This window comes from Rhagoletis zephyria, unplaced genomic scaffold (assembly GCF_001687245.7).
Source record: "Rhagoletis zephyria isolate East Lansing unplaced genomic scaffold, Rhagoletis_zephyria_1.1 Rzeph_scaffold_02655, whole genome shotgun sequence".
NCBI lineage: Eukaryota > Metazoa > Arthropoda > Insecta > Diptera > Tephritidae > Rhagoletis > Rhagoletis zephyria.
In genome coordinates, this window is record NW_016159739.1 from 12,498 (window position 1) to 25,346 (window position 12,849).

The 12,849-nt window shown below is 40.3% G+C and overlaps 1 protein-coding gene across 1 annotated transcript in view; it reads right to left on the bottom strand.

The window, feature by feature from the left end:
• Positions 1 to 12,849, bottom strand: part of tna (Zinc finger MIZ domain-containing protein tonalli) — a 53,101-nt gene that overhangs the window by 11,659 nt on the left and 28,593 nt on the right. Inside the window, exons 4-10 of the mRNA XM_017621971.1 lie at positions 6,153 to 6,886; positions 5,865 to 5,983; positions 5,586 to 5,718; positions 5,290 to 5,503; positions 4,858 to 5,192; positions 4,541 to 4,755; positions 4,436 to 4,507 (exon numbers count right to left, since the gene is read on the bottom strand). Coding sequence (XP_017477460.1) covers positions 4,436 to 4,507; positions 4,541 to 4,755; positions 4,858 to 5,192; positions 5,290 to 5,503; positions 5,586 to 5,718; positions 5,865 to 5,983; positions 6,153 to 6,886 — 1,822 coding nt within the window. The remainder of the gene's footprint in view (positions 1 to 4,435; positions 4,508 to 4,540; positions 4,756 to 4,857; positions 5,193 to 5,289; positions 5,504 to 5,585; positions 5,719 to 5,864; positions 5,984 to 6,152; positions 6,887 to 12,849) is intronic.

Consider the following 12,849-nt stretch of genomic DNA (forward strand, 5'->3'; position numbering starts at 1 on the left):
TAGTGATTATTAAAAAAATTAAAAATTAAAAAAATAAATTTTCTTTTATAAATAAAACAAGTAATTAAAAAAAAAAATTAAAGACAAGTTTTTTTAGTGATTATTAAAAAAATCGACCCGCACCACCTAACGGCTAAATTTTTTGTGGAGTTATTTCTTTCTTTTTAAGTAATATACGTCTAAATATGAACAAAATCGGACCATAAATACAGATTTTGCAAATATCTCGACCCCTGCGCCACCTATCAGGCAACATTTTTGTGAAGTGATTCCTTTTCATTTCAAATATGAACCATATCGGACCAGAAATAAAGCGTTTTCAAATATCTCGACATCTGCGCCACCAAGCAAATTAATTCAGCTTTCATATTGCATTGTCATCGGGTTCTGAGCTAAGTTTTAGTTTCAAGTCTAGGGAAGTTGGTTAAAAATTGATTCCAAGGTAATAATAAAAGTTTCTAATAAAAGCATGTAAAATAAAAAACAATATTTGTCGAGAGATTCTTTTTAATTCGTCGTGCTCTTTAGCTTATGCGTTTAGATGAAACACAATATCAAAATGTCAACACTATTTCTGGCAACAGACATTCATCTAACCTGCGTATACATCACATGTAATAGAGTCGGGATTTACGCTGTCTGTACATTTGATGGAATCACGTGCATTGTGTTGTACCATCGGATAGATTTCGAGCCGGACGCCAGCAATCTATTGCGTATAATTCCGTTGTTCACTCCGAATTCTAGACAAATGGCTAGGCATACGTTCACGTGCTCAGAGAAGAATACGTCCTACGACTCCTCGCTACGGCATCACACTCCATAACTCCATAAGCAGGTGAAACGGTGTCTCCTCAGCTGAATCGCAGAAATGACAGAGATCGGTCGACCAGATTCCCACCTTGTACAGATGTGCTCTTAATATGCAGTATGCAGTTAGGAGGCCTATAATATTCTGACTTTGTGTTTGGGGTAGGCATGTGCGATTAATCAATTAATCGAACGAGCTGATAATCGAAACCTGATTAATTAATTAAACAAAGATTAATTTCTTGATTAATTACATTTAATCTTATTAATCAATATTATTTATAGAAAAAAAATTTACTTCAATAGTGCCACAACTCAAAAAAGCTAACTGAAAACGGCTAAGTGAATCATATACTCAGTAAAAATGAATACATATTTGATTCTAGGGAGATAACAAGTTACTAAGATTTCACTTCATTTTTTATTAACGTAACATCGGACTAAATTTGATTCATGGATTGAAAAAAAATTGACGTTAATCCCTCAGTTAGTAATTATTAAATTATCTTTTTAGATTATACCCCCCAGTAAGCTTTTGGTGTAATCCCTGTCGTACGCTAGTGTATTACCAGTTTCCTTTTTTAAGTCTCGATGTTGGCCTGTTCAGGTGGGCGAGTTCGCCGTGTTGTCTAGCGCCGGCTCTTTTGCGTATATACTTCTAACCTAGCACCCACAGTACCTGGATGTTGTTGAGTTCCCAAGGGTGTTAAACTTCTCAATGCACTCAAGGACTAAGGATGATTTTACCACCAAGGATGATAATGCCTTAAGTGCTGCCTAGCTGTCTCTAAGGATTAAGATTCTCTCGTTGTGGAGCCTCTAAGTAAGTTCATCTCTGCACACCTTCGCTTGGAAAATGCTCGGGTATTTGTTCATGGACACGGATAGCTTCATCTATGGCCATAAATACCTGCCCCAATACCTACGGTATTTTGGAGCCGTCAATGTTTTATTCCATATTCCATATTTACTTTTTTTTAACATTTTGAAAGTCAATCTATTTAATGTTGGCAGCTCAAAAAGAAATTGGAACGTGCAAAATTTTTCTAAACAAAAACTCTTAACTCTTTTCGTCTAAATTTCGATAATGGCCAGCAATGAAGTCCCACACGTACCAACTGAAGCAGCTGAGGACATAAAGAGCCCCAAACCTCTTCCAGTAGTGTTAATACGAGCGGACTACAATCCCACTGAAATGTCTGCAGCAGACGGTGTCAGCTTTGTGGACGATTGCGATTCGGAGCATTGTAATCAAATGCGTACCTGGTCTTCCGATCAAAATATCGAAACCCACGCGCGCATACCGAATACACGGTCGCAGCACGTAAAACCTAATAGCTTTCATAATTTCTACACTCAAGTTACTCCAATGCACAAAACTTTCAAACTTTTCCCACAAACGTTTTCTAATCACGCAAATTTTCCCTCTCATTTCAGATGAATCCCATGAACCAGATGCAGAGCATGACTATGGGCGGTGGTCCCAATTGACACCACAGCAACAGCAGCAACAACAAGCCATGAACGGGCTGGGGCCCATGGCTAAGATGCAGGGCATGGCGAATGGCGGTTATGCACGTCGTAACACGCCTTACCCCACGCCACAGATGCATGCGGCACAAAAGCGCGCCAGCTACCCCTCTATGGGCAATCCGTCACTACAGAATGTTCCTCCGCAAATGAGTATGCAACATTATGGCCAACAGATGCACCCGCAAGCTGGCAGCGGTGTACCGGTGCCTATGCAAGCGGGCGCCTACGGACGTGGCGGCCCCATGGGCGGCTATGCCAGAGCTAATGCTATGGCACCGGTCGGTATGGGTCCCGGCGGTGGCATGGGTCCCAGTGGTATGGGTCCTGGCGGCATGGGTCCCGGCGGTATGGGTCCTGTTGGCATGGGCCCCAGTGGCATGGGTCCCGGCGGCATGTGTCCAAGCAATATGGGTCCTGGCGGCATGGGTCCTGGCGGTATGGGCCCCGGTGGCATGGGTCCGGGTGGCGTGAGTGCAATGCAGCGTGGTATGCCACAGGGTCCAGGCGGTTACAGCGCCGCTATGGCGCATCAACAGAATCAATATTATGCGAGCGTGAATGGTGGTGGCGGCGGTGGCATGGGTCCGGCTGGTCCGAGCTCTCTAACAAATACCGGTGCGATGTACCAGAATCAAGGGTGAGCATATAGTCGACGAATTTATATGATTATTAAATTTTTCGTGTATTCCTCCGATCCCGATCGATACCGTCAACCTTCGTCCGATCCTAATTTAGCCAATCCTGTATTTGTATGCCATACTTGCAAGTCTATAAAGATTTATTGAATTCTTATTTCCCTGTGTAGTTTCCAGCAAAATTACCAACACAGCCCAGTTCCTGGTAATCCGACGCCGCCATTAACACCTGCCTGCAGCGTTCCATACATCAGTCCGAATCCAGACATCAAACCCATTATGGACAACTGTAAGTCTATTTTGATGCTAAGCATTTTAAATGCGTACATTTCTAACGCAAGAATTTTCCTATCTTTGCATATCCTTCGCGCACACTTACACAACAAATCACACACCGTCCAAATCCTCTCCGTTGTGTTTGCATGGACATACAGGCGAGGAGATGCGCTGACTTTCCCCGTACGTGATGGCATCATACTTCCACCTTTCCGCTTGCTGCACAATCTCTCCGTCAGCAATCACGTATTCCACTTAAAGCAGAATGTCTACAATACGCTCATGTGTCGGTAAGTAGCCTGCGACTCAACTCTCTTTGAGTGTGTCCAACTGCATGAAGGCTAATCGTGCAATTATTTGTTTGGTTACAGCTCCGACCTCGAGCTGCAGTTGAAATGCTTCCACCAAGACGACCGGCAGATGAACACAAATTGGCCGCATACAGTAACGGTTTCGGCTAATGCTACACCCCTCAACATTGAACGGTCCGAGAAGACGGGCCAAGCACTGCGGCCGCTATATCTGAAGGCAGTGTGTCAACCCGGACGCAATACTCTCCAACTAACCGCTAGTTCCTGCTGTTGTGTATGTATTGCATACTTTTCATACCACATAGAAGCTTTTTTGCTCTGCCTATACACACAAGTCTAATTAATTAAGTTCGTATGTGTACTACGTACGTGTGTATGTAGATTTGTTTGATTTTTCTGATATATTTTCAATACCATACTCACCTGATCGTTGAGACTCTTCTCCATTGCATTAAGCTGGTCAAGAGAATTACCAGTATCACCTGTATGCTGATCATTAACACCGACATCTCCACCGCTATACATGTCGAAGGGACTGCGTCTGTGCAATTGGCAAAATATGTATTTGAATTAATTGTCACACCTGTTTGTCTTATTCTTTAAGTAGCACTTACATTTGACCCGCACCGGGTACATTAGGCGTGCCCGCATTCATGTCATGTTGCATGTAGGGACTCATCGCCTGCGAGTTGTCCCATGGTGACATCACTTTTGATTGATCGTCAAAGGTATTTTCCTGTTTAATACTCGGCACATTGGGTCCAACCATTTGCCCGCCCATTTGACCCGGCATTTGGCTACCCATTTGACCGCCCATTTGTCCTGGCATTTGGCTACCCATCGGTCCCATTTGTCCTTGCATTTGAGCACCCATTTGCCCAGGCATTTGTCCGCTCATTTGACCAGGCATTTGACCGCCCATTTGTCCGGGCATTTGTGCGCCTATTTGACTCGGGGTTGGACCACCCATTTGACCTGGCATTTGTCCTCCTGGCAACATTTGTCCCGACATTGGGCTGGGCATTTGTGCAGACATCGCGCTGATCGGTGAACCTTGGTGTATACCTTGCGCCGCTCGCCAATTACCACTCGAATCGATGATAACCTCGTCCACATCAGTGCCATTCAGTTTATCCAAAATAGCCCAGACATACTGATCGATTTCAAGACTTTCTGTCAGCGCGGGTTTACTGCGAAAAAAGTAAAAATTTCGGAATTAGTTTTGTTTAATAACCCGTAAAAGTTTATTTTTTTTTGAAGAGTTGTGGCTCTAGTCAATCTAGTATACTCACTTGCATTCGGGACACCGCCAGGCGCCACGTTCGCAATTCATAAGCAGATAGGCCTCCAGATCGAAACACTGGATGTGCTTGCACTCGTGTCCTCGCGCAGGCATTCGTATTCGAGACTTCATGATCGGACATTTTAATGAGATCTTGGTGCATTTTGTCGCTTCCATATTGCCGGCGCCGGATTCTAGTGGAACGCTGGTCGTCGAACAGACCATGAAGTTGCGTTTGATTTTGGCTACACAATGGTCTACCGGCAAACAATTACGCTTGTGCAGGCTTTGAAGAACATGCCGCACGGAAGGTCGATGGACTAGCTGTAGCACAAATAAGTGGGACTGCAATGGAGAAGAAGAAGATAAGAATAAGACTTGTGTGTATTAGGCAGAGCAAAATAAGCTTCTATGTGGTATGTAAAAGGTATGCAATACATACACAACAGCAGGAACTAGCGGTTAGTTGGAGAGTATTGCGTCCGGGTTGACACACTGCCTTCAGATATAGCGGCCGCAGTGCTTGGCCCGTCTTCTCGGACCGTTCAATGTTGAGGGGTGTAGCATTAGCCGAAACCGTTACTGTATGCGGCCAATTCGTGTTCATCTGCCGGTCGTCTTGGTGGAAGCATTTCAACTGCAGCTCGAGGTCGGAGCTGTAAACCAAACAAATAATTGCACGATTAGCCTTCATGCAGTTGGACACACTCAAAGAGAGTTGAGTCGCAGGCTACTTACCGACACATGAGCGTATTGTAGACATTCTGCTTCAAGTGGAATACGTGATTGCTGACGGAGAGATTGTGCAGCAAGCGGAAAGGTGGAAGTATGATGCCATCACGTACGGGGAAAGTCAGTCGCATCTCCTCGCCTGTATGTCCATGCAAACACAACGGAAAGAGGAATGGACCCGTGTGTGATTTGTTGTGTAAGTGTGCGCGAAGGATATGCAAAGATAGGAAAATTCTTGCGTTAGAAATGTACGCTTTAAAATGCTTAGCATCAAAATAGACTTACAGTTGTCCATAATGGGTTTGATGTCTGGATTCGGACTGATGTATGGAACGCTGCAGGCAGGTGTTAATGGCGGCGTCGGATTACCAGGAACTGGGCTGTGTTGGTAATTTTGCTGGAAACTACACAGGGAAATAAGAATTCAATAAATCTTTATAGACTTGCAAGTATGGCATACAAATACAGGATTGGCTAAATTAGGATCGGACGAAGGTTGACAGGTATCGATCGGGATCGGAGGAATACACGAATAATTTAATAATCATATAAATTCGTCGACTATATGCTCACCCTTGATTCTGGTACATCGCACCGGTATTTGTTAGAGAGCTCGGACCAGCCGGACCCATGCCACCGCCGCCACCACCATTCACGCTCGCATAATATTGATTCTGTTGATGCGCCATAGCGGCGCTGTAACCGCCTGGACCCTGTGGCATACCACGCTGCATTGCACTCACGCCACCCGGACCCATGCCACCGGGGCCCATACCGCCAGGACCCATGCCGCCAGGACCCATATTGCTTGGACACATGCCGCCGGGACCCATGCCACTGGGGCCCATGCCAACAGGACCCATACCGCCGGGACCCATGCCGCCAGGACCCATACCACTGGGACCCATGCCACCGCCGGGACCCATACCAACCGGTGCCATAGCATTAGCTCTGGCATAGCCGCCCATGGGGCCGCCACGTCCGTAGGCGCCCGCTTGCATAGGCACCGGTACACCGCTGCCAGCTTGCGGGTGCATCTGTTGGCCATAATGTTGCATACTCATTTGCGGAGGAACATTCTGTAGTGACGGATTGCCCATAGAGGGGTAGCTGGCGCGCTTTTGTGCCGCATGCATCTGTGGCGTGGGGTAAGGCGTGTTACGACGTGCATACCCGCCATTCGCCATGCCCTGCATCTTAGCCATGGGCCCCAGCCCGTTCATGGCTTGTTGTTGCTGCTGTTGCTGTGGTGTCAATTGTGGACCACCGCCCATAGTCATGCTCTGCATCTGGTTCATGGGATTCATCTGAAATGAGAGGGAAAATTTGCGTGATTAGAAAACGTTTGTGGGAAAAGTTTGAAAGTTTTGTGCATTGGAGTAACTTGAGTGTAGAAATTATGAAAGCTATTAGGTTTTACGTGCTGCGACCGTGTATTCGGTATGCGCGCTGGGTTTCGATATTTTGATCGGAAGACCAGGTACGCATTTGATTACAATGCTCCGAATCGCAATCGTCCACAAAGCTGACACCGTCTGCTGCAGACATTTCAGTGGGATTGTAGTCCGCTCGTATTAACACTACTGGAAGAGGTTTGGGGCTCTTTATGTCCTCAGTTGCTTCAGTTGGTACGTGTGGGACTCATTGCGGCCATTATCGAAATTTAGACGAAAAGAGTTAAGAGTTTTTGTTTAGAAAAATTTTGCACTTTCCAATTTCTTTTTGAGCTGCCAACATTAAATAGATTGACTTTCAAAATGTAAAAAAAGTAAATATGGAATATGGAATAAAACATTGACGGCTCCAAAATACCAGTAGCTATTGGGGCAGGCATTTATGGCCATGAGGATGAAGCTATCCGTGCCCATGAACAAATACCCGAGCATTTTCCAAGCGAAGGTGTGCAGAGATGAACTTACTTAGAGGCTACCACAACGAGAGAATCTTAATCCTTAGCTACAGCTAGGCAGCATTTAAGGCATTATCATCCTTGGTGGTAAAATCATCCTTAGTCCTTGAGTGCATTGAGAAGTTTAACAACCTTGTGGAACTCAACAACATCCAGGTACTGTGGGTGTCAGGTTAGAAGGTTATACGAGGCAAAGAGATAGCCGATACTTCCCGAGCCCAAAAGCTTACTGGGGGGTATAATCTAAAAAGATTTAAATTTCTAACTAACTTCACTAACTAGGAGTGGGCGATTAATCGATCAAATAATTTTTTAATTAATCATAATCCTGATGAATCCAAAATGTGATTAATCAGATCCTGAGTAGTTACTGTTTACTCATAAAAAATGAAGTAAAATCTCAGTAACTTGTTATCTCCCTAGAATCAAATATGTATTCATTTTTACTGTGGGAGTATATGTAAATTCAAAACTTTAAAGCCGTTCTTCTCCAGTTTAGCTTTTTTGAGTTGTGGCACTATTGAAGTAAATTTTTTTTCTATAAATAAATTGATTAATAAGATTAAATTTAATTAATCGAGAAATTATTCTTTGATTAATTAATTAATCAGGTTTCGATTAATCAGCTTTCTCGATTAATTGATTAAACGCACATGCCTACCCCAAACACAAACTCAGAATAATTATAGGCCTCCTAACTGCATACTGCATATTAAGAGCACATCTGTACAAGGTGGGAATCTGGTCGACCGATCTCTGTCATTTCTGCGATTCAGCTGAGGAGACACCGTTTCACCTGCTTATGGAGTTATGGAGTGTGATGCCGTAGCGAGGCGACCAATGAAGAGCATTGGCTCAATGTGGCCTGAAACCATAGCCCTATTGTGAATGGAGTTCATAGGACGCATTATCTTACGAGATATTGCGGTCTGACACCATTGAACTTCTTTCTCTGAGGCAACGTATAAGCTAAAGAGCACGACGAATTAAAAAGAATCTTCTCGACAAATATTGTTTTTTATTTCACATGCTTTTATAACAAGCTTTTATTATTACCTTGGAATCAATTTTTAACCAACTTCCCTAGACTTGAAAGTTTAAACTTAGCTCAGAACCCGATGACAATGCAATATGAAAGCTGGACTAATCCGCTCGGTGGCGCAGGTGTCGAGATATTTGAAAACGCTTTATTTATAGTCCGATATGGTTCATATTTGAAATCACTCCACAAAAATGTTTGCTGATAGGTGGCGCAGGGCTCAAGATATTTGGAAAATCTGTATATATGGTCCGATTTTGTTCATATTTGGAACTTATATTACTTAAAAAGAAAGAAATACCTCCACAAAAAATTTAGACGTTAGGTGGCGCGGGACCGATTATTTTAATAATCACTAAAAAAACTTGTCTTTAAAAAATTTATAAAAGTAAAACTAAGGCCTTACTGAATCACACATTTTCCAGCGCATAGTTCCGTTGCTGATGTAACGATCTATTTACGAAGCAGTCGATTTCATTATAACTATGCTCACAAATGTTTAGATGCATGTAAGTATGTACAGCCATGAGTGTCGCCATTAACCTTCACTGTCCGGCTAATGTGTCACCGCAAATCACGCTGCTCATCAGTGGCAGCACTTCAAAGGCGCAGCAGCAATTGCGCATGAGCGCACGTTTCTTTGTTGCTAATTTCTCTTGTTTATAATTAAATTTTTCAAAATACTTGAAATTTATTTACCCTTTTATTGATTGTGATTATTTTCTACTAGCGATTTTATGTTGTGCCTTGTTGCTGCTGGCAAGATCTTGATTCAGCAATAAAAAAAAAAAAAAATATGTTCATGCAGCTGTTGCCGGCCGCTTGCTTTCTCTAAACAAGCACAAGTTTGATATGAATTTTGTTAAGTGAAAACATTCATACCTATTTACAATAGATTTTTATTTTATTATTTTCGCTTTTATAAGTCCAGCGCTTGCGTGACGCTGCATTCACCACCACCACCACCACCACCAGTGAGTTCGTCATGTGGCGTTTAAAACAATTAAATTTGTTATTGAAGTTACAAATGAATATGCAACAAAAAAAAAATCACATACAAAGATACTAGCGAAAAAAATCGTCAAAGCACAAATGTAAATATGAAAATATGTAATATAAAAAATTAAAAGCCTAAAAATTGCTAGCTTATAAAAAAAAAAAATTGCAGCTACACAGCAACTGCAAGTACATAAAAATGTACATACGTATGTATGTATGTAGTAAATACATATCGACGACATGCGATTTGAAAGCAATCATCAAATGCAATCAATACATACATACACGGTAGTAACAAGCAAAATAACAAAAATTAAAGGTGAAAAATATACGAATATGCATATCTTTACAAACATTGGTAGATTTGTTGTTGTTTTGTAAGTAATTTGCATTCACTTTTTTATACTTACATGCATACGTACATACCCTGCAGGAAATGGGACTAGTTTNAAAATGTACATACGTATGTATGTATGTAGTAAATACATATCGACGACATGCGATTTGAAAGCAATCATCAAATGCAATCAATACATACATACAACGTAGTAACAAGCAAAATAACAAAAATTAAAAATGAAAAATATACGAATATGCATATCTTTACAAACATTAGTAGACGCAGTGCGTTTTTTGTTGTTGTTTTGTAAGTAATTTGCATTCACTTTTTTATACTTACATGCATACGTACACACCCTGCAGGAAATGGGACTAGTTTGTAGCTAACTATTAACCAACTAGCGGTCGACTAGTGGTAACTATTTATTAACTATTTCTTTTGACCGTAATTAACTACTTTTGAAGGGCGATGTCGGCAAAATAGTGAGAACTGATTTCCGCTGCATTATGTCAACTAACTTGTAGCTAACTACTTTTGTACATAAACTATCAATAAAAAATTTTTTTTTTTAATTTTTTATATTTTTATTTATTTACTTATTTTATCTAACTTACATAGTTGCTTATATAAAATTTCGACCATTGTTTTATTTGTCCTGAATACGAAAAATAATCTGCGAAGTGCAGAGAAAAAGTGTATTGAAAGTAATTTTTGAATGAGTATATTTAAATAGAAACTTGCAAAGAAAACCAACTCCCAATAGCGTCTGCATGACTCCTGCACGACTTTACAACTAACTTAAAGTTATTTTTGTCATAGCTAATTAGAAGCTAGTTACTTATCTAAATTCTGAAAAAAAGCTAACTAGAAGTTGTTTTTTTTTTTAATCAATCTGTAATTTTTTTCTGCAGGGTATGTACTACATGTATGTATGTATATCTGTAGGAATGTATTAAAATCGTTGCGACAGTTGAAGCGTCTGAAGTTCAATTCATGGCAAATGCACTTCGCACTCATCGGTCGATTTTGTTTTTACAAATACGGACAGTAGTAGACTATGTAAATATTGAAATCAAGCGAATTGAACAGCGTTCTTATATACATATGTATGTATGTATGTATGTATGCATGTACATATATGCCTAATTATTTAGAGATGTACACAACCATTGTGGGGTGGAGTGAGGCAAACAGCTAGGTAAAAATTTAGTCGGCATTACGTTACCAAATCGATCCGCGTTGAAACCTGGCCATGTGCCATAAAATTAATGGATTGTGTTACGATTTTCTCTCATTTTTTGGTAAATATGGTTTGAAGACCAACCTGTTTCGACTTGTGCCTTATTTAGTGTAATTTTTCATAAAATTAGTACGCACCCTAAACTCAAATGCTTTGGATACTTGCTATAGAATAACCAGATAACAAAAGGGAACAAGTTTAATTCGCCTTGGTCGATTAGAAACGTAAGAGCCTGGAAAGGATGAACAATTGCCTGTTCTAATGCCTTTTTGACGCGAAAAAGCATGAAAAGCAAATAAAAGGTTAAACAAATTAGTTGCGAACTTGGCGTTCTTTGAAAACAGGTGAGGTAAACCTTTAGGCTAGCGAAATGTGCAAACTCAAAATCAATAAATGAAGAAAGGAGAAAATCGTTGTGGGAGCTCTTTAGTGGATGGCATTCTTGCCAAAGGCAGGTAGCAGCTACCATGCTACCTAACTTCGTTTCTTCTGAACATCCTTGAGAGGTCGCTAGATGCAATAAATGACACAAATTTTAATGACAAAGTTGGGCATTGCGTTAAGAACAATTTTTCATTAAACTCGTTTCCTTCTAGAGTTTCTTTAAATGGCACACCGTTTTCGCAATTTCAATGCCTATTGGAAATTCGCCATAAGTTCTACGAACCGCTGTAGTATTGTATTTCTAGGCAGTACCTGATCCGGCGGTTCTAAACGATAAATATTGAAAAAGAAATTTTTGTCTTGTTTTCGATATCAAAAAAAAAATTTAAATTGATATTGCTATTTATAACGGCACTGATAGAATTATTATATCGATGAGTGTAAGGTTTATATTATCATAAAATATGTCGACAAAACTATCGGATATTGATATCAACAAACACATAAAGAAAATTTAAGTTCTCGATACCAATAACGGGGAATTTATCAAAAACTTGCTTGGTGACGTTATCGATAAATGTATCGAAATTTTTTCTTGTTTTCACTATCGAATAAAATTAAAATTGATTTGACTATTTATAACAGTACTGAAAACGATGTGATATCGATGAGTTAAAGGTTTCGATTATCGTTAAATATATCGAAAAATAATTCGATGTGGATATCAACAAACAGATTCAAAAACTTAAATATCTACTCAATAGATGCTAAGCACACAAATGTCCTGCTATGCAAAAAAAAAACACTGACTTAAGAAACCTGGAAGTCCATTAGGCTAATAAGCTTAGAGAAAGATAATCGCATTGAATGTGAATATAGACAGCTGGGTATTTTTCACATATGTATGTATGTACTCATACATATGTAGGTAGTATCCAGTAAGTGTTCGTAACTAATCTTCATAAGTATATCCTAATCGAACGACGAACGTTTTAGTTTATGAAATACATACATATATATTAAATCTTGAGAGAGCAAATGGCGACAAACGGTTGTAGTGCCAAATCTCAGAAGACGAAATAAGTAACTATGTATAGAAGTAAAATTATTAGCTTGAAAGTTTTTACTTTTCGATGTACATATGCATTAAATTTTGTTAAATATGTCTAGTGCCTTACAATAAAAATTAATTTACACAGTCTCACAAGAATTTGCAAAAATTAACTTGAAAATAAAATATCTAAACACTTGCACATTACGATTATTTTTACTACAATTTGCATATTACGAAAATCACTTTATTAGCTTCATTTTTTAGCTTATGCATTCACGTGTTATTAATGTGAAACAATTGAAAAT